At 35.2% G+C, this 22615-nt stretch overlaps 1 protein-coding gene across 1 annotated transcript in view; it reads right to left on the reverse strand.

Annotated features, from left to right (window-relative positions):
- Rhp (GTP-Rho-binding protein rhophilin) overlaps window positions 1-22615 on the reverse strand; it is a 182141-nt gene that overhangs the window by 23554 nt on the left and 135972 nt on the right. Inside the window, exons 7-8 of the mRNA XM_089100617.1 lie at window positions 13626-13715; window positions 9595-9778 (exon numbers count right to left, since the gene is read on the reverse strand). Coding sequence (XP_088956743.1) covers window positions 9595-9778; window positions 13626-13715 — 274 coding nt within the window. The remainder of the gene's footprint in view (window positions 1-9594; window positions 9779-13625; window positions 13716-22615) is intronic.

Below are 22615 nucleotides of genomic sequence, written 5' to 3' on the forward strand. Positions count from 1 at the left end.
GAAACTTCGGAGGATGCTCATTCGATGTGAAATTGAGAGCTCTAGTCCTTTTTTTTAAGTCAAAAGTGATTGTACACCAACCAGCCCCTGTCCTAGAACTGTTTTTGGTCTCTTGTTACCCTTAGGACATCTGATTGACATTTTGAGATACCTCCTTTTTACTTTCTCTGTGGCTGCTCAATTTTGTGTTTGGGGGAATTTTCCAAGGTGGGGGAATTATTCGGAGGGAGGACTTTCTGGTGGGGGTTGTTCCACAGAAAGGAGTTTTCCGGGGGGATAATTTTATCCGGGGGATATCTAGGGGGAATTTTCGTGGGGTAAATTTTCCAGGAGGACTTTCCGGGATAGAAGTTTCCGGAGGGAAACGCCGGTTTCACTCTTATTCTCTGTTCTGCAAGGATCTAAGGCCGGGATGATCTGCCATGACAAAATAATGACCCGGAAACGGGTCTATGGCCAGTAGGAACAAAAGCGAAAAAAGAGAAAACAGGTCATACACCAGTTCTTATTGTCAAGATTTTCTTCGTTGTTCAAGGCAATGATGTACCTTGAAAAATCGCCCAATCTCCTCCATTATAAAATTTTTAGTTTGTGTGGCCAAGCTATTTAGAATTATTGGACACGTGTTACAATAGCTTATAGAGCTTGGATAAGAGATCCAAATAAAAGACAGAAAACAAAAGCTGACACCTATTTTCCAGTAATATTAGAAGACCCTATTTTCCCCCTATTTCCTATTTTCCCATAAATCTTAGAAAATTATTTAACTTATCCCGTTAAAATTCAATGGAACTTTTATAGCTAGAAAAATTGACCTTTGTTTTTTGATTAAATGGCTACCTGCTAGGAAAACATTAAAAATCAAGGAAATATCATTTGATCGATTTGACAGCCTTGGGAGTTCCCCAAGGTGCTACCCACCTCAATTCAGTACCTTGACAAAGCAGGGGACATATTATTTATGCCGTAGGTACATTGAATAGACAGGACTTTACTCAAAAATTAGTAAAAATTAAATTTTTTGTTATTTAAACTAAACTCTCGCAAGTTCTTCGGTTCAAGATCCAATGTCAATTTTAACCAAAATTTTAAGGAAATGTCATTTGAGTTATTTTGTAGATTTGGCAGTTCCCTGTGGTGCTGGCAAAATTTTCTAACGAACTTTTTGTCTTTGAGATGGTCAGCCGACACCCAGGCTAGCAAAATGATTTTTAAAGTATCAAATGGCCTGCATCGAGTCTACAAAACAAACAGCGTAAACATTCAGAAAGAAGACGAATGATTTTGATTTTAATTTACCAATTGTGCCAAGCCTCGTATTAAATAAGCTTTTTTCAACTATAATCGGAAATCTATCATAAATCCTAGCTCTCACCCCTTAAGGTTGTAGTTGACATTCTGCCGCACGATGACGTTCCGCGTTCGACGGCAGGTATCTGCCGCAAATCGTTAGCTATGTTGTTTTCAAGGGACACTAAGGAGACAACGTATTCAATCATATTTTGAACCTTCAGATTCTTCTGATATTAAATTAGCAAATAGTTCTTCGCAGCAGCGTTGCCAACGGTATGAAGTAAACTGTACCAGTTTTCTCAGTAACATTGTGCCGTGGGAGGATAATTTGTACAGTCTGAACAATAGGTTAAAATGTGCAATAACAAGAAGAAATTTTTCGATAAATTAAAAGTTGAACAGATACCCGAGCAAGAAAGGAAAACTAAAATATACAGGGAAATTTGCATTGTACCAAAAATTCCCAAATGTACCGTATTGTATCTTTAAAGGTAGAATACTACCGCGATGGCAACGCTTCTTAGACGTCAGAAAGCATTAGATATTGTTATAAATTTGTCCGTTTGACTTATTCAGGACCAAAGAAATAAACTAAATGCATAATTTGCTGTAGGTCAAGTGTTTCGAGAATGAAATTGTCAGAGAAAATTTGCTGGTAATCATTTTGAAAAGCTGTCTCTCCACTGATGGACTACAACAGGGCAGGATATTCAATATAGTGCCATTTACAAAGGTACTTTGACCCCGAAGAGACCTCCCACTTGTAATTAAGTCGAATAAATTACGCATACACTTGGAAAAATTTATACACGGATTTGAATAGCCTGTGGTCGCTTCAGTTCGCTACGCAGGGGTTAGCAACATTTCAAAATCAAAATACACTAACTTAAGAAAAAAACACGTGTTAAGTTCTATACAAATTCTGAGAAACAGCCCTGCTGTATTGATTAGGGACGTTAGTGAAATCGCTAGATACCTCATGGAGGTATCTCTATGGTACTCGCTAGGTACCACATGGAGCTGGCTCCAGACCCTTGTGGTGATTAATAAAAGTTTTTTGGATTATAAAATAAAACCGTACACTGTTCCACATTGCACCAATTCGGTGGGAGATGAAAATGCCCCATTTAAATTTTACCTCCCCTCCCCTAGATTGAAAAAATTGAAGAAAGAAAATAAATGCGACCACCCAAAACGCAGATAATCCTATTCCTTCTGAATAAATCTTATCTGTGATTTTTCCGTTCATTCTTCTGCATTTTTTTTTACAACAATCTGCCACCCGAGCCCCGTTTAATCCCTTTTATGACAGGACGGATGCATTTTCCGAATGGTATAATCTTAAAAATTAAAAAATACGTTTATTTTTACTGTGTATATTTAAAAAAAATTTAATTTTCATCAAGCGAAAAAGACTAAGCGATGTAGCTATCTAACTTCTGATTGGTAAAAGATGGTAATTTTCGTCAAGCAAAAACGATCAAGCGATGTAGATATTTGAATCCTGATTGGGAACAGATGGTAATTTCCGTCAAGCAAAAACGACCAAAGCGATGTTGTTATTTAATTTCTGATTAGCATGTTTGATTGAATTGAAGTTTTCTGACGTTATTCTAGAGAAAAAAGGGAAAAAATCGTTAGAAGGCTTATTTAAAAACATTACTAGCACTGCGTTTTCGCCAGAGCATAAACAAGAAGCTGTTATTTATTTCAGATACAATTTTGTTGGCCAATAAACAATAAATATGCCAATTCTAATCCAGAAGAAGTGTAGCGGATATTCACCTACATGACAATTTTTTTTTCGAAGGCTGTGAAATCTGCCTGTCAAAACAAATTATCCCGTCAAAGCGAGATTCGACTCCTGTCAGGACCCCGTTTTTTATATTATATTTTTACTAGTGCATAAACATGAAGCTTTTATTTCAGGCATAAAATTGCCGGCCAAAACCAGATATTTTTTTGAATTTCAATCCGAATCAGAAACGAACCAAATATTTGCTTACATGAAGCCTCCTTTGATCGAGTGAGAAGAAATCCACCAATCAAAGCGAGATTCGATTCCTGTCAGGACCAAGTTTTTTTATATTATACTTTTACTAATGCATAAATAAGAAGATTTTATTTCAGGCATAAAATTGCCGGCCAAAACCAGATATTTTTTTCAATTTCAATCCGAATCAGAAACGAACCAAATATTTGCTTACATGAAGCCTCCTTTGATCGAGTGAGAAGAAATCCACCAATCAAAGCGAGATTCGATTCCTGTCAGGACCCAGTTTTTTTATATTATACTTATACTAATGCATAAATAAGAAGCTTTTATTTCAGGCATAAAATTGCTGGCCCAAACCAGATATTTTTTTCAATTTCAATCCGAATCAGAAACGAACCGAATATTTGCTTACATGAAGGCTCCTTTAATCGAGTGAGAAGAAATCCACCAATCAAAGCAAGATTCGATTCTTGTCAGGACCCAGTTTTTTTATATTATACTTTTACAAATACATAAACAAGAAGATTTTATTTCAGACATAAAATTGATGGCAAAAACCAGATATTTTTTTCAATTTCAATCTGAATCAGAAACGAACCAAATATTGGCTTACACGAAGGCTCCTTTTATCGAGTGAGAAGAAATACGACAATCAAAGCGAGATTTAACTCCTGTCAGGACCCATTTTTTTATATTATACTTTTACTAATGCATAAATAAGAAGCTTTTATTTCAGGCATAAAATTGCCGGCCAAAACCAGATTATTTTTTTCAATTACAATCCGAATCAGAAACGAACCAAATATTTGCTTACATGAAGCCTCCTTTGATCGAGTGAGAAGAAATCCACCAATCAAAGCGAGATTCGACTCCTATCAGGACCAAGTTTTTTTATATTATACTTTTACAAATAAATAAACAACAAGATTTTATTTCAGAAATAAAATTGCTGGCAAAAATCAGATATTTTTTTCAATTTCAATCTGAATCAGAAACGAACCAAATATTTGATTACACGAAGGCTCCGTTTATCGAGTGAGAAGAAATCCAACAATCAAAGCGAGATTTAACTCCTATCAGGACCCATTTTTTTAATATTATACTTTTACAAATTCATAAATAACAAGATTTTATTTCAGGCATAAAATTGCCGGCCAAAACCAGATATTTTTTTCAATTTCAATCCGAATCAGAAACCAACCAAATATTTGCTTGCATGAAGCCTCCTTTGATCGAGTGAGAAGAAATCCACCAATCAAAGCAAATTTCGATTCCTGTCAGGACCCAGTTTTTTTATATTATACTTATACTAATGCATAAATAAGAAGCTTTTATTTCAGGCATAAAATTGCCGGCCAAAACCAGATATTTTTTTCAATTTCAATCCGAATCAGAAACGAACCAAATATTTGCTTGCATGAAGCCTCATTTGATCGAGTGAGAAGAAATCCACCAATCAAAGCAAGATTCGATTCCTGTCAGGACCCAGTTTTTTTATATTATACTTTTACTAATGCATAAATAACAAGCTTTTATTTCAGGCATAAAATTGCCGGCCAAAACCAGAAATTTTTTTCAATTTCAATCCGAATTAGAAACGAACCAAATATTTGCTTACATGAAGCCTCCGTTGATCGAGTGAGAAGATATCCACCAATCAAAGCGAGATTCTATTCCTACCAGGACCAAGTTTTTTATATTATACTTTTACTAATGCATAAATAAGAAGCTTTTATTTCAGGCATAAAATTGCCGGCCAAAACCAGATATTTTTTTCAATTTCAATCCGAATCAGAAACGAACCAAATATTTGCTTACATGAAGCCTCTTTTGATCGAGTGAGAAGAAATCCACCAATCAAAGCGAGATTCGATTCCTATCAGGACCCAGTTTTTTTATATTATACTTTTACTAATGCATAAATAACAAGCTTTTATTTCAGGCATAAAATTGCCAGCCAAAACCAGATATTTTTTTCAATTTCAATCATAATCAGAAACGAACCAAATATTTGCTTACATGAAGCCTCCTTTGATCGAGTGAGAAGAAATCCACCAATCAAAGCGAGATTCGATTCCTGTCAGGACCCAGTTTTTTTTATATTATACTTTTACAAATGAATAAATAAGAAGCTTTTATTTCAGGCATAAAATTGCCGGCAAAAACCAGATATTTTTTTCAATTTCAATCCGAATCAGAAACGAACCAAATATTTGCTTACATGAAGCCTCTTTTGATCGAGTGAGAAGAAATCCACCAATCAAAGCGAGATTCGATTCTTACCAGGACCCAGTTTTTTTATATTATACTTATACTAATTCATAAATAAGAAGATTTTATTTCAGGAATAAAATTGACGGCAAAAAACAGATATTTTTTCAATTTCAATCTTAATTAGAAACCAACCATATATTTGCTTACACGAAGCCTCCTTTTATCGAGTGAGAAGATATCCAACAATCAAAGCAAGATTTGATTCCTGCCAGGACCCATTTTTTTATATTATAATTTTACAAATGCATAAATAAGAAGATTTTATTTCAGGCATAAAATTGCCGGCCAAAACCAGATATTTTTTTTAATTTCAATCCGAATCAGAAACGAACCAAATATTTGCTTACATGAAGCCTCCTTTTATCGAGTTAGAAGATATCCAACAATCAAAGCGAGATTTGATTCCTGTCAGGACACATTTATTTTATATTATACTTTTACTACTGCATAAATAAGAAGCTTTTATTTCAGACATAAAATTGCTGGCCAAAACCAGATATTTTTTTCAACTTCAATCCGAATCGGAAACGAACACAATTTTTGGCTTACACGAAGCCTCCTTTTATCCAGTGAGAAGAAATCCGCCAATCAAAGCAATATTCGAATCCTGTCAGGGCCCAGTTTTTTTATATTATACTTTTACTAATGCATAAACAAGAAGATTTTATTTCAGGCATAAAATTGATGGCAAAACCAGATATTTTTTTTCAATTTCAATCCAAATAAGGAACGAATCAAATATTTACTTACATGAAGGCTCCTTTTATCGAGTGAGAAGAAATCCACCAATCAAAGCGAGATTCGATTCCTGCCAGGACCCAGTTTTTTTATATTATACTTTTACAAATGCATAAATAAGAAGATTTTATTTCAGACATAAAATTGCTGTCCAAAACCAGATATTTTTTTCAATTTCAATCCGAATCAGAAACGAACCAAATATTTGCTTACACGAAGCCTCCTTTGATCGAGTGAGAAGAAATCCAACAATCAAAGCGAGATTTGATTCCTGTCAGGACCCATTTTTTTATATTATATTTTTACTAATGCATAAACAAGAAGATTTTATTTCAGAAATAAAATTTCTGGCCAAAAACAGATATTTTTTCAACTTAAATACGAATAAGAAACTAACCAAATTTTTCTTACACGAAGGCTCCTTTTATCCAGTGAGAAGAAATCCGACAATCAAAGCAATATTTGAATCCTGTCAGGACCCAGTTTTTTATATTATACTTTTACTAATGCATAAATAAGAAGCTTTTATTTCAGGCATAAAATTGCCGGCCAAAACCAGATATTTTTTTCAATTTCAATCCGAATCAGAAACGAACCAAATATTTGCTTACATGAAGCCTCCTTTGATCGAGTGAGAAGAAATCCAACAATCAAAGCGAGATTCGACTCCTGTCAGGACCCAGTTTTTTTATATTATACTTTTACAAATGCATAAATAAGAAGATTTTATTTCAGGCATAAAATTGCCGGCCGAAATCAGATATTTTTTTTAATTTCAATCCGAATCAGAAACGAACCAAATATTGGCTTACATGAAGGCTCCTTTTATCGAGTGAGAAGAAATCCGCCAATCAAAGCGAGATTCGAATCCTGTCAGGACCCAGTTTTTTATATTATACTTTTACTAATGCATAAATAAGAAGATTTTATTTCAGGCATAAAATTGATCGGCCAAAACCAGATATTTTTTTCAATTTCAATCCAAATAAGGAACGAATCAAATATTTACTTACATGAAGGCTCCTTTTATCGAGTGAGAAGAAATCCGCCAATCAAAGCGAGATTCGATTCCTGCCAGGACCGAGTTTTTTATATTATACTTTTACTAATAAATAAATAAGAAGCTTTTATTTCAGGCATAAAATTGCCGGCCAAAACCAGATATTTTTTTCAATTTCAATCCAAATAAGGAACGAACCAAATATTTGCTTACATGAAGCCTCCTTTTATCGAGTGAGAAGAAATCCACAAATCAAAGCGAGATTCGACTCCAGTCAGGACTCAGTTTTTATACTATATTTTTAGTAATGCACAAACAAGAAGCTTTTATTTCAGGCAAAAAATTGCCGGCCAAAACGAGATATTTTTTGTAATTTCAATCCGAATCAGAAACGAACCAAATATTGGCTTACATGAAGGCTCCTTTTATCGAGTGAGAAGAAATCCGACAATCAAAGCGAGATTCGACTCCTGTCAGGGCCCAGTTTTTTTTATATTATATTTTTACTAATGCATAAACAAGAAGCTTTGATTTCAGACATAAAATTGCTGGCCAAAACCAGATATTTTTTCAATTTCAATAAGAATCAGAAAATAACACAATTTTTCTTACATGAAGGCTCCTTTTATCCAGTGAGAAGAAATCCGCCAATCAAAGCAATATTCGAATCCTGTCAGGGTTAGGTTTTTTATATTATATTTTTACTAATGCATAAACAAGAAGCTTTTATTTCAGGCATAAAATTATCGGCCGAAATCAGATATTTTTTTAAATTTCAATCCGAATCAGAAACGAACCAAATATTTGCTTACATGAAGGCTCCTTTGATCAATTGAGAAGAAATCCGCCAATCAAAGCGAGATTCAACTCCTGTCAGGACCCAGAATTTTCTAATATTATATCTTTACCGGAACATATACAAGAAACTTTTGTTTCAAGCCAAACTTTGCCGGCCGAAACAAAATCAGTAATAATAATAATAATCTGTATTTGAAAGCCTTTTAAAGCCATATACAAAAAAGACAAATACTAAGAAAAATTACTCTCCATTTGACATCCTTCCCATCAATACAAGTTTGCAACTCCTGCAAAATATAAACAACTCGTTTATATCTAAACGAGTTTATATTATCGTTAGTATAAAGACTCGTTTTTATTGAGTGGGAAGAAAATTGAAGCGAAAGCCAATCCCTCTTAAGACCGGGATTTACGCTTGAAAACATTTATGGCACAGGGCCTCCAATCCTTGGGACTTCGATTTGGTTCTTCTCGGGGGTTTGAATCGGAATATAGATTTCGTAATAATACCGTTGTATGTTTATAGCACTGAATACAAATTTATACAGTCTAATCAAACCCAGTAATTTCTGGCTACTACATTATCGGCGTGTACAAACAGCTTCTCCCATTTAATCTGCCATCAGCGGTTCAGTGTATATTACCCTGGAACACGTATTTTGGCAGAAACTTTCTCAAAATGCTTTTGAAACCAACTTGAGACTTTGAAACCAATTTGTAATTTCCAAAACATCTAATAATAAAATTACACTACTAATTACCGATTTTTATATATGTATTTGAATAAATTAATTTAAAATTAGATTCTTTAAAAGTTAGTGTTACAAAGGTGAAGCCAAGTATCGCGTTCAAGAGACATCTGACCTGTCTACCCGTGAACAAATCTAATGTCGCTTATGTTTCTACTTGTTTAAAATGTTCTCCGGAGCACTTGCATCTCGGCCCAGGTTCGTCTAAGTCTAATGGTTTAAATAGCGAATGATTGTAATATCTAAATTTATATAGTGGTTTATAGCCATGGAAAAGAAGAGAGTGTCTACTTTTTAAAAATGTGGATTGATTTTAGTAGTAAAATTGGTTTTTCTTTTTCTATGAAGATAAAAAAATCACATATAAGACTTAATTTCTTTGATCAAACTTAGAAAAGGAATTAAAATAGAATGGTGCTGTGATACTGAAAACTAAAATATGTATGTACATAAAAAAGTTTTGAACTTAAAAAAACTATAAGAGCAACCCCGACCAGCATAGCACCTTTCCATTGATTCCCCAGTATTTTTAGCTTTTCTTTTTTTTTAATTTGCTTTTTGTTTGGTTCTTTTTTTCAGAAATGTATTGCTTCTAGGAATGATCATTAAGTGTTCCCCTTTTTTCTCTTTTGCTTTCTTCGTTGTTCTTTCCTCCCTTTTCTTTCTTTTGTCCTCTACTATTTGACCTTTTGTCTCTTGCAATGGGGATTAGAAATATTTACTAAGTAACAAATAACAAAACTTACCTAAAATTCTTTTTTCCTCAGAATTCTTTGGTATTCGGATATCAACAGTTGTGAATTCAGTTGGGCTTCCCGCATACATATAGCCCAATGTTTCTTTCACCAGAGGTCCCAGTTCCCCTTTATACAGAAGAAGGGCTTTCCCAGTTTGACTGTGGGCAAGGGCACGGTAGTGCTCACTTTTGACCTAATTTAAAATATAAATCTTCTATAATTTACATAGGAATGTTTTTTAGGGGAGGAAAAACATTTTGAAGAAATAAAACAAAAGTGAAACAAAAAACAAATTACATGAAAAATAAAAGATAAGTTGTAAACATTCGGAGATTCCAGAGAAGGCATGGGCCCAAAGCTCCTCCCATACGCAGGTTTCTGACTTAACATAACTATTGAGACTAGAAGCTTGACCCTATATACTTTCCCTTACGCAAAGAGCCAAACAGCAAATCTCAAGGGTCGCTATCGACACTTTGAGAAAAAAACAATATTTGACTTTCTATTTGATATTTCTATACTACTAACAACTCACCGCAGCACCAAGCCACCTGAGGCCAACACAGCTACGCACGCTCCTCCTCCGTCCCAATCTATTCAAAGCCTCCCTTATTACACCCGCCCACGAGGTTCCCATTTCCTTTAAATCTTTCTTTATGAAGTCATCTCACCCCAGACGAAGACGACCTGCTTTCCTTTTAGCCCTAGACGGTTGTTCGAAAAGAATAATCTTTGGCAATCTGTCATCCTACATCCGGACAACGTGCACTAGCCACCTCTACCTTTCTTTCTTTATAGCCCTAGAGAGCGGTATTGAACCACATTTCCCGTACAGCCTATTGTTTGAAATACGGTCAGTCATCCGGGTACCCAGAACAATCCTTAAGCAATTTCTCTGGAATACATCTAACAAATCTTCATCCGCTTTTCGAAGCACTCATGCTTCAGAGCCGTATTTGACTACTGTCATCACTGTAGCTTCTAATATTCTAATCTTGATTTGCAGACTTATCTTCCTATTCTTCGTAACTTTTTTAGCTGTGAAAAAACACCCTGAGCCTTGGCTATTCTACTTTTAACATCTTCACTGCTCCCACAATCTTTACTAATAATACTACCAAGGTAAGTGAAGCTGCCCACTTGATCAATCGTCTCGTTACCCAACGTCACCTTTTCATCCTCACTTATTCTTAGCCTTAATTACTTAGTCTTCTTAACATTAATTTTCAAACCTATTCTAGCACCCTAAACTTGCAAAACCTCTGAAAGTTCATTCATTTTGCTCACACTTTCCTCTAGGATGCTTAAATCATCAGGCTAATCTAAGTCCAGGAGACTTTTTTCTCCCCATTTGATTCGGAGGTCTCCCATTGCCTTTCCTGTGCTCCTTAATACAAGATCCATCCAAATAATCCATATAAAGGGAGATGGAACACAGCCCTGCTTAAATCCTGATTTAATACAAAACCAGCTGCTAACCTTATTTCTTACCTTAACTGCAAATTTTTTGAGTGAAAATTTGGTCGACGCATCCTCTACCTTTTCTAAAACCACACTGTTCTTCTCTTAAAACTTTGTCTACGGCATCTCTCAGTCTAAAAAAGTATCATATTACTAAGTAAATAAAAGTTCAAATAGGGATATTTGAAAAATTTTCTATTATTCTATTAAAAGGATTTTATCCCTATTTGAACTTTTATTTATCGTCATGGAAAGGCAGTGTGATCTCCGAAATTATCTATATTACTAAGTAATTTGCTACCTACAGAGACCAGACAAATGCCTCGATAATTACCCCACTCACTTTTATCACCTTTCTTATAAAGTGGCTTAATTAAGGTTTTCCTAAAATCATTTGGTACTTACCCTTTTTAAAAAATCATATTCATAATCTTCAGTAACTTGTTTCTAACCTCAGAGCCACTATATTCAAGAAACTCATTTACTATCCTATCGGCACCTGGAGCTTTATTATTTTTTTATCCTTTTAGTACTGTCGTTAATTCTTCCTCGCAAAACAAACTTCCCTCACATCCAATGTATCACAAACTTTTTCATTTTCTTCTATATCTTTACCTGCAACTCCATCTCGGTTTAGCAAATTCTCAAAATGTTCCGCCCATCTCTCTTTAATTCTTTCTTTATCGCTTATTGCGGCCCCATTTCTATCTTTAACTGGGCCAAGTTCGAATTGACTACTCCCTCTAAATTTATTGACATGCCTGTACAATATATTACTATTATGCCGCCTAGCTGCATCTTCCAGATCCTCGGCAATTTCATCCGTGGCCTCCACTTCACACCTCCTTAGTTCACATTTTAATGCTTTCTTCACTCTCTTTACATTCCTTCTGTTTTCATATGATCTATCACTCAGATAATCCTTGTACAAGTCCTTTCTCCTTTCTATTAAAGATAAAGCTTTTTCACTAATATTCTTAGCTGCAGTCCTAGCTTTCTTTTCTACGACACCTTCTGCAACTTCACAAATTCTTTTTCTAAAATTATTCCAATCATCTTCCACATTATCAAATTTTAAACTCTTAAGTTTAGTATTCAACTGCTCCTGGAAAGATTCTCTCAAATTCTCATCCTGGAGTCTACCAACATCATAACTTCCCGAGAGGTAGTTACCCTTCCCAAATTTGAGCTTTAAATTAACCCTTGACACTACTAGATGGTAATCTTTATTTTTTGGATATATATCACCAATCCTGTAGACCTTTGTATGCTGTAATGATCGTGCCATTTTTTAATTTCGTATAAAATAATCAATAAGGCTTGCTGTCTTAACATCACGTGTACACAACGTTAACGTTTGAGCTGTTGTATGACCAAACACCGTGTTGGTTATAACCAGATTGTTATACCTACAAAATTGCAAAAGTCTGTACCTATTACTGTTTTCTTTTCCTACACCAAATTTACCTAGACTAGGATACCATCTATTTCTTTTTCTACCGACCTGGGCGTTAAAATCTCCTAGTAAAAACATCATATTTCTGCCTGGGACCCTGTCTATTTGCTCCTGTAACTGTAAGTAAAATTCATCTCAGTTACTTTTATCTCCGTCAGTCGGTTCTGCAGGGGCATATACTACTATAACTCATACCTTGAACTTTTTAGTCATAAAATGAGCAATTAGTAATACCTTCCCAGCCTAAACAAGACTTAGCAGCTTCCTTATTCATCATGAGTCCTAATCCTTGTCTATGAACCCCATCCTTCCTGCCTGAGTAAACAAATGATTAATTTAATACATGAATAAATTTTTAATAGTTTTTATTAAATTAATTAAATGACCAAGTCAATTTGATTGTTTCGATTGGAGCCCTCCTGAATAATACCTTTTAACGTATCTTGTTCAAGGAGGGCACATAGAATTAATTGCATACAGGAACGTCAAATACGGAGGGGGAGGGGGATAATTGCATACAAAAGCGTCAAATATGGAGGGGGGTAATTGTATACAGGAGCGTCAAATATGGAGGAGGGGGGTAATATCCTCCTAGCTATTTTCATCAATCATTCAGCATTCCCCAGCGAAATCCCCAAATCGTAAAAAATACTCTTTTTCTATTTTACTTAAAATTGGACTGAAGACAAAAGATCAATTTTTGTCAAAAATATACAATAGTTTTATTTGTGCATTCTTTAAACTATCCTAAATTCTGCATACTAATGTAGTCCAGCTTATCTTCGAATTAATAAAAATTTCCTGAGACCGTAGAATCAGTGATCTTTCAGAACGACCTCCGTTAGATCCAATTACACATTTTACTAGAAATCCAAAACGTGACAAATTGTAATTAGATTTATTTTTGAAATTTCAAATTTAGCTTAGCAACACAGCATAGTCAACGGCACATGTAGTTTTAATTACTAAATTACTAATTGAAATATTAAATTTAATTCGTATTAAACAAATGTTAAATTGCTAAAGGGACCTCATTTATCAGTTCGCCAAACTTTCAGGCTACAGCAAGCTTGTAGCAGTAGTAATCGTAGTCAGATCTGACTGTAACGAACAAAGAACTTACCCGAACTAGGGTAAGCCAAGGTGCAGGGACATATTCTTTAATTAAATCCACGTCAAAAGCTTGACTCACTCTGTCATAACTGTCAGATACCTGTAAGAAAATTGCCAAATTTATTGCCAAACTATTACCAAAATTAACAAATATCTGGAAAAAAGACCACATAATATGACAATTTTCATTTAAAGATGTAGGTTTTTTTTTTCATTTAAGATCAAATCATCAGCAAAAAAGGAGAACTTGGCAGGAATTAGATTCTGGGCTTGATTTTGTGGGCTCGTATGTCTTCCTTAATAGACAAAGCACAATGTGAAAGCATAAAAGTCTAGTTGCAGAAACTTTCATTGTGATATAAAAGATAACAGTATATGCTTATGCTTACCTAAACAAAGGTAAAGGAAGTGGGATCACCCCCTCCCCAGCAGCTATTTTAGTCTACTAGAGACCTTACTGAATTCTTTAGACAAAAAGAACTGAAAAATATTTTTTTCAACAGAACATGCAACAAAATATGGTTATCAAATGATTTAAGTCATATGTAATGATGGGTTGAATAATCATCAAATTATACCAAAAGGTATGATTTACCATGATTGGGCCCATTTAAACATTAGTTTCTCTTTTTTATTATTTTGTTTCATCATCTCAGCATCTCTCAGCATAAAGTAAGGAGCAACTTTAAAACTTTAACGAACATAAATTATTACTTATATGGGGGGTTCGCCCCCCAGTCAATACCTAGCTCTTTACGCTAAAGTTCGAATTTTGTTCGAATCACAAACCCCTGAATCCCAAAGGCCGTTTAATTAGAATAGATAGCTCTTTTGAAAGTACTAAAATAAACTTTAGCGTAAAGAGCGAGGTATTGACTAGGGAGCAAACCCCCTCATATACGTAATAATTTCTATTCGTTTCAAGTTTTAATTTTGCTCCTTACTCTCAGTTGAAAAAACTTGTTTTTTTATTTAATTTCTGATCATTTTTTAAATAAGCTGGGAAATCCGGCCCTCCTTCCTAGAAATGTCCCTTCTCTCATGAAAACATCCTCGATGAAACGATCCTGCCCCGTAACCCCCTCCTCCGAACCCCCCACTTGAAAAAATCCCTTCTGAAAACGTCTGTATACTTCCCAATAACCAATACTATATGTAAACAATGGGCAAAGTTCATAACCTGCAGCCCTTCCCCTGGGAACTGTGGGAGATGAAGTCATCCTCAAAGACGACATATTTATTTGATTTTTGACTATGCTGAACAAAATGGCTATCTCAAAATTTTTATCAGGTGACTTCGGGAAAAAAATGAGCGTGGGAGGGGCCTAGTTGCCCTCCAAATTTTTGGTCATTTAAAAAAGGGCGCTAGAACTTTTAATTTCCGTTCGAATGAGCCCTCTCACGGTATTCTAGGAGCACTGGATCGATACGATCACCCCTGAGAAACAAACAACAAAAAAACAAATGAACACGAATCCGTGATCTTTCTTCTGGCAAAAAATACAAAATTCCACATTTTTGCGGATTGGAGCTTGAAACCTCTACAGTGGGGTTTTTAATACGCTGAATTTGATGGTGGGTTTTCATTAAGATTCTGTTACTTTTAGGAAATGTTTCCACCTTTTTTTCGAAAATAAGGTAAATTTTTTCAGGCTCGTAACTTTTGATGGGTAAGACTGAACTTGATGAAACTTATGTATTTGAAATCAGCATAAAAATCTGATTCTTTTAATGTATCTACTGGTATCACAATTCCGTTTGTTAGAGTTTCGGTTACTATTGAGCCGGGTCGCTCCTTACTTAAAGTTCGTTACCATGAACTGTTTGAAAATTACGGGTCTTTGTCTAACTTCAAAGAATAATCTTATCAAACAGTTCGTGGTAACGAACTGTAAGTAAAGAGAGACCCGGCTCAATAGTAACCGAAACTCTAAACACCGGAATTTTGATATCCATAGATACATCAATAGAATTAGATTTTTATGCTGATTTCGAATATATAAGTTTCATTAAGTTTAGTTTTACCCATCAAAAGTTATTCGTCTGAGAAAATTTGCCTTATTTTCGAAAAAAGGGGGAAACACCCCCAAAAAACTCATAGAACTTTAATGAAAATCACACCATCGGATTCAGCGTATCGGGAAACCATGTTGAGGAAGTTTCAAGCTCCTATCTGCAAAAATGTGGAATTTGGTATTTTTTGTCAGAAGAAAGATCACGGATGCGTGTTGTTTTTTTTTCCAGGGGTGATCGTATCGATCCAGTAGTCCTAAAATATCGTGAGAGGGCTCATCTGATCGGAAATTAAAGTTCTAGTGCCCTTTTTAAGTGACCCAAAAATTGGAGGGTAACTAGGCCCCCTTTCACGTCAAATTTGTTCCCAAACTCGACCGATCCGAATTTTTAGATAGCTACATTGTTCAGGATAGTCAAAATCTATTTATTATGTCTGTGACGATGACTTAATCCCCCAGAGGTCCCGTGGGAAGGGTTGGAAGTTATGAACTTAGCCCATTGTTTACATATAGTATTGGTTAATGGGAAGTATAAAGACGTTTCAGGAGGGATTTTTTTCTGAGCGGGGGTGTCGTAGGAGGGGGTTACGGGTGAGGATCTTTCCATGGAGGAGACGCTCAGGTAGGAAGGCACATTTCTATGAAGGGGGCGCCGGATTTTCTGGCTTTATATAAAAACGATCAGAATTTAAATAAAAAACTAGCTTCATCAACTAACAGTAAGGAGCAGTATCAACACTAAAAAAAAACAAACACAATCGGATATATGAGGGGGTTCGTCCCCAAGTAAGTAACTTGCTTTTTACGCTAAAGTTTTTTTTAGTACTTTCAAAAGAGCTATGTATTCTAATTAACCGGCCTTTGTGATTCAAGGATTTGTGATTTGAAAAAAATTCGAATCTTTAGCGTAAAGAGCAAGGTATCGACTATGCGGCAAACTCCCCGATATACGTAATGAAAAAATACGAATATTGAAGTTCGTTACGTAAGTTACTCCGTAAGTTACGTCAGAACAAAATTTCGAGAAAGCCATTTAGCCAAAAAAGTAAAATTAATCTGCAAATTTTGTTTTAATTATTCATGTACGGTGAGCTAAAATCAAAGCTGCATTAATTCAAAAACGTTCAGAAACTAAATAAAAAAAACTAGTTTTTTTTAACTGAAAGTAAGGAGCGACATTAAAACTTAAAACGAACAGAAATTATTCCGTATATGAAAAAGGCAGTCCCCTCCTTGATACCTCGCTCTTTACGCTAAAGTTTGAATCTGTCACACAACTTTATTTTTTAAAACAGTAAAAAACTTTTAGCGTAAAGAGCGAGGTATTGAGGAGGGGACAGCCCCTTTCATATAACAAATAATTTCTGTTCGTTTTAAGTTTTAATGTCGCCCCTTAATTTCAGTTATAAAAACTAGTTTTTTTTATTTAGTTGCTGGCAAGATTGTTGATGCTTTATGTGAGAAACTGGAGACATTAATACGAGAAAGCACATACTATATTTAAGTTCGTTAACTCCTTTAAGAAAATTAAAATTACAAAGATAATAGTTTGTGGTTTGGCATTCAAACTGAATTTGTGGTTCAGCTTGAATTACATAAGAAAAATTTATATTAAATCATAAGCCTATTAAAAAAACTACCCCAGTTGAACTTGTTCATAAAAACTACGAATTACCACAGATATTTTGTGGTTTACAGCTAAAACAGTTTCTAGTTTATTGTGTCAAATAAGTTAATGAAATTAATAAATATTTAAAAAATAACTTTTAATCTTATACTGAATCGTTATACAAAAAACGTGCATAAATAACGCAAAAACTGACAATCCCCTTCAGGCATGTATGCCGTTTTATTTTTCTTCTTAACAAAAACACTTTTATTTGATAATTGATTTATTTGATTTGATTATTTGATTTATTTTATTATTTGATAATTTGATAAAAATTGCTATCAATTAGGGAAAGTTTGGGATTACAGGGGGGAGTAGGACGGTGCCCTGGGTAAGTCTATAATCTCGTTAGCACTATGTTTACAACTCACATTTTTAAAGATTATTTTGAACACACAAATACATTCAAACAGATAAACCTTTCCGGTACTATAAAACAGTAGGGTCAAATCAATTATTTGTTTTGTGCCTACAATACATACTATACAGTCTTTGACTGCTTTTGCGGCAATGCACAGGCCAGATTCACCAGTTTGCATCTATGACGTAAAAGTCAAAGAACACGAAGTATTAATTTCCAGTAAATCGATGGTAAGAATTGCGCTTGAGTTTCATCGGTTTGCATCTATGACGTAGTTTGGTAAGTTCATCATACTATTTCTTATTTCTAGAGAGACAGTTCCCGCCATTTAAAAGCCTGATCGATTTCAAAACATCCCTTGGTGAAACTTTAGACCAGTAAAAGGTAAGACCGAAAAGTTATTGAGCCACAAGATTGTTTACAAGTAGACTCTCTGTTTCTTTGTGATGAAACCATAGGCATGTGGTACCCAACTAGTTTAAATGTGATTAGATGCTAGAACCAATTAGTCCCATGAAATAGACATCAAAGAAGATGCATTAGTGGATTTTATCGAAATCGAAGGGTCACCGTTTCTAAAAAATTGTTTACACCATACATGGGAGAAGCTTTTCACGCATAGTGCAAAGCATATCCTGATTAATACAGCGTGGCGGATGCGTGCCATTTATGGTGAATAAGTGATGCTCCAAGATGTACGACAGGTGGCTTAGTGTGGAGAATCGTGGATCAAGATTTTCCAATTATGTGGAAACAAAACAATCGCTTAGGATTCCTTATACATGAGTATGCATGTTACCGTGAATGTAGACATTCACCGGTGAATGTCCGAAATACCTTTTTTTCTTCTTGGATTTAGTCAGCGTTGTCAGTCAACTTTTTCAATTTAAGCGCTAGGTTTGATGATGACAGGTTTGGTTAGATTAAGTTTGGTTAGGTTGGGTTAGCTTAGGTTTTAAATCCATTTCTGATATTTATAACCAAATTTAACCTCACCTAACCTAAACTAACATAACCTAACATAACTTTGACTTTTACCATCATAGCTTCCACATGACTTGCAAAGCTAATTGAAATCGGTCAGAGAAAAAGGAATTTCGGGGTACATGTTAGGAATCCAGTAAACACGCGGGAAAGACCGCATCGAAATTTCAAAAATGCTGTATGAAAAACAGGTTTTCGCTGAATAGTGAGGTAATGCTCACTCCGTGACAAAGATTTAAACTTTAGCTTTTTGGAGTTGAAGGAGCAAAAAAAGGTACCTAGGTTAGGCTAGGTCACGTATTTAATACATGCTATGCTTTATCCCCACCCCCATAATGTGCAAATATTTGGCCCAAATTTGTTTCTAAACTATTATATTTTCATCCTATTTGTTTAATTTCATTAGCATTAGCGAAACTTCACTTATCACGTGTTTACTGGTTTTTAAACAAGTAGCCTACTAATTTCAGATATTCACCAGTGAATGTCGAAATTAACCAGATTTAGGACATTCATGGTAACATGCATACTGCGTTTAAGACAAATTGTAGAACACAATCAAACTTTTAACGTCAAAAATAATAAACCTTATGATGTCTTCATGTTTAGGTTCAACGGTTTTTGATAATCAGAAATAAAAAAACGCAATAAATGCTAAATACATTTCATTTATTTATATACTACTTCCTTGACACTCGGTTACATGGATGAATTCTTTCCGACAATTGACAGACAATAACCCATTGAGACTGATGCAATATAGGCTATCCGATACGTACGTTTAGAAGCCGGGTACGTTTTGTTAGTTTGTGTACGTTTAGAAGCCGAATCGATTAACCCCAATGAAATCCACGGATATGGGAAACCACATTGAGATTTGCCCATTTCAAGGGAACCAAATACGGAAAAGGGCGAAATGCAAGCGAATTTTATGAAAAAGACCGAAAATTATGCACGGGCCCCATTTCATGAAAATCTGTCTGCTTGGGGGGGAAAGGTGGTTTGTTTTTTCGATTTTTTCAATCAAAATACAAAAAAAATAATTTAAAAATGAAAATAACCGAAATCGTTGTTCAATCTAGTGGACGCAATTGCCCCCCTCCCCAATTGGCGCCCTTAAAATTATGGGCAAGATCGTAAAATTCTTGGAATTATAGGAAGAGAGGAGACGGGAAAAGCCTGAAGCTCTCCTCTAAATATGTGTTGACCCTACTTTTTGCAATTTTGATGTTAAAGTATTTGAATAACCCTCAACTTAAAAAGTTCATTAGAAACTTCCCTAAAATAAGAATCAATAACCAAAACACACACAAAAAAAAGAATAAAAAGGTCGTTTTACACTACAAAATATCTTCATATCCAGTTCGAGCGTGTCCACTGGTTATTTGCTGCTTACGTTCAAACAGACTTTTGAAAATAAGCATTAACCCCCCAGTCTCCTGAAAAGGCAGTTGAATAAACAAGTTTGTTTTTATCTTATCTGATGAAATCCAAACTAAATTTGAATTAAGCATGATCTCTATAATTGAAAATACAAGCCAACACAAGAACAAAACCCAAAGCCCGCATCCGGGGGGGGGGGTACCGTTTTTAAGCCCCTCCCCCCCCCCCAAAAAAAAAGTCAGATTTGAAAAAAAGATGCATACCAACAAATTTTTGATCCGGTTTGTAAATTTTTATTTGACCCCCCCCCCCCCAAAAAAAGAAAAAAAATCCAGTATAGCCTACAACCTTGACAAACCCCTAATATTTTTTCTCCGCTACATAGTTGGTGAAGAGTAAAACATTGCACTGAAGATAGCTAGTCAACTCCAAATATTATCCCCCTGTAAATGGGCTGAAGGATTGTCATATAAAAAATTTCTATTTAAGGACATTTCAGAGGTTATTATCCAATCAACCAATCACATCGTTTGACTCTTCCCTTGTAGTAATTATTTTTTCTTATTATTATATTATTTTTTGACGCTATGCAATACAATCAATGATAAAAATGCCTCTTCTTTTTATTTTTTTCCTTCTTTACACTATTCGCCAACACAAGTACTGATCTACGGTTTAGTCTTATTTGTGTCACTGACTTTCAATTCACCCTACCCGCACATGATCGTAGAAAAGGCCGTATCCAGGGAGGAGGGGTTGACCCCCCACACCTGAAATTTTTCTCCGACTCGTAAAAACGCAACGAAAATATAAATATATTTTCGATACGTTTTTTAAAGTTTTTCCATAAGCCACCCTCCAAAAAAAATACCCCCACCCACTGAACAAAATCCTATATATGGCCTTGATTACAGAATAAATAAGTCTCGTCAAACTTTTTTTTTAATAATGAATAATATATCTAAAGTGTCTACTATTTTTTAAAGACCTTTGGTGACCTTGTCATTTAGAATTGCGTATTAAATTCCAGCCACTACAGGTGTTACAATAATTACATAAAAAATCGAACATTAATTCACTTTAATATTTCCTTGAAAGTTCACGTCAAGGTATGATAATAAGTTTTTTATGAAATTTTGGGGTTTCTTCTGAAACAAGGAAATGAGTTCAAGTAGGGTTTCTATTTTGAAATTATTTGAAAAAAACTACGTTTTCTAAAGAGTTAAAGAGGCTGAGTTACAAGGTCGAACCTTAAAACGTACAGGGATTAGGAGGCACAGTTGGGGGGCTGCCGCCCCCTAAACCCCCCGCTTTCGCAGCCTTTAAATATAAAAAAAAAATTTCTTTAAACTGAAAGTAAGGAGCGACATTAAAACTTAAAAAGAACAGAAATTATTCCGTATATGAAAGAGGCTGTGCCCTCCTCAACGCCTCGCTCTTTACGCTAAAGTTTGACTTTCTCACAACTCTTTTTTTAAACAATAAAAACTTTAGCGTAAAGAGCGAGGCGTTGAGGAGGGCACAGCCTCTTTCATATACGGAATAATTTCTGTTCTTTTAAGTTTTAATGTCGCTCCTTACTTTCAGTTTAAAGAAATTTTTTTTATATTTAAAGGCTGCGAAAGCGGGGTTTGGGGCGGCAGCCCCAACTGTGCCTCCTAATCCCTGTACGTTTTAAGGTTCGACCTTGTAACTCAGCCTCTTTAACTCTTTAGAAAACGTAGTTTTTTTCAAATAATTTCTGCACGTTTTTGTACAGTTTATTACTTATTATTGCTTGACTAACTGTTAGCTGATCGTGTCAGGAGTTAAAGTTGGGGGGCTTCCGCCCCCCAAACCCCCCGCTCTTGAACATTCTTGTGTTAAGGCTTTTAATTCCTGAATACTCAAATCACGTCGTACAGGGTGCCTCCTAATCCCTGTACGTTTTAAGGTTCGAACTTGTGACTCAGCCTCTTTAACAGCCCCCCAACTGTGCCTCCTAATCCCTGTACGTTTTAAGGGTCGACCTTGTAACTCAGCCTCTTTAACTCTTTAGAAAACGTAATTTTTTTCAAATAATTTAAAAAAGAAACTGAGTTTCTTTTCAAAGTATATAAAAAAGTTGCTCTGATGGTGAATCGAACCCGAGTTTTCCGCCTGAAAGTCTGAAGTCTCAGCCGCTGGACTATACAAACACAATAGTAATTGTTGTTTAGCAAATAGAAGGTATTTTCGACGCAAGCAAATTCCCAAAAATCTTGATATGTGGTTTTTGGAAAACAGGGAAGTAGTGATCAGATTGAGCTGAAATTTCGACGATAAGCTCCCAGGCCCCAGGAAAGCTTAACCTCTAAATTTCAGCCCAATCGGACAACGTTACAGGGGGGGTTGTGGAGGGAAAAATTAACATGGGCTAATATAGGAAAACGAGGTTTTTCGTAAATGTAAATTCGGGGGATAATTTTTTCGGTCTGAAAATATCAAAAGGCCCTAACAGGTCGAATTCTGCTTCGAATGAGTCCTCATTCAACCGGATCCGGTGCCAACTGTGGCCTGTAGGCGTGGCTAACAAAAAAAAAAAGAGATGAAGTGTAAGTGGCTATATT

Source organism: Artemia sp. Qi Xiang Cuo, chromosome 14 (assembly GCF_049724085.1).
Source record: "Artemia sp. Qi Xiang Cuo chromosome 14, ASM4972408v1, whole genome shotgun sequence".
In the NCBI taxonomy this organism is placed as follows: domain Eukaryota; kingdom Metazoa; phylum Arthropoda; class Branchiopoda; order Anostraca; family Artemiidae; genus Artemia; species Artemia sp. Qi Xiang Cuo.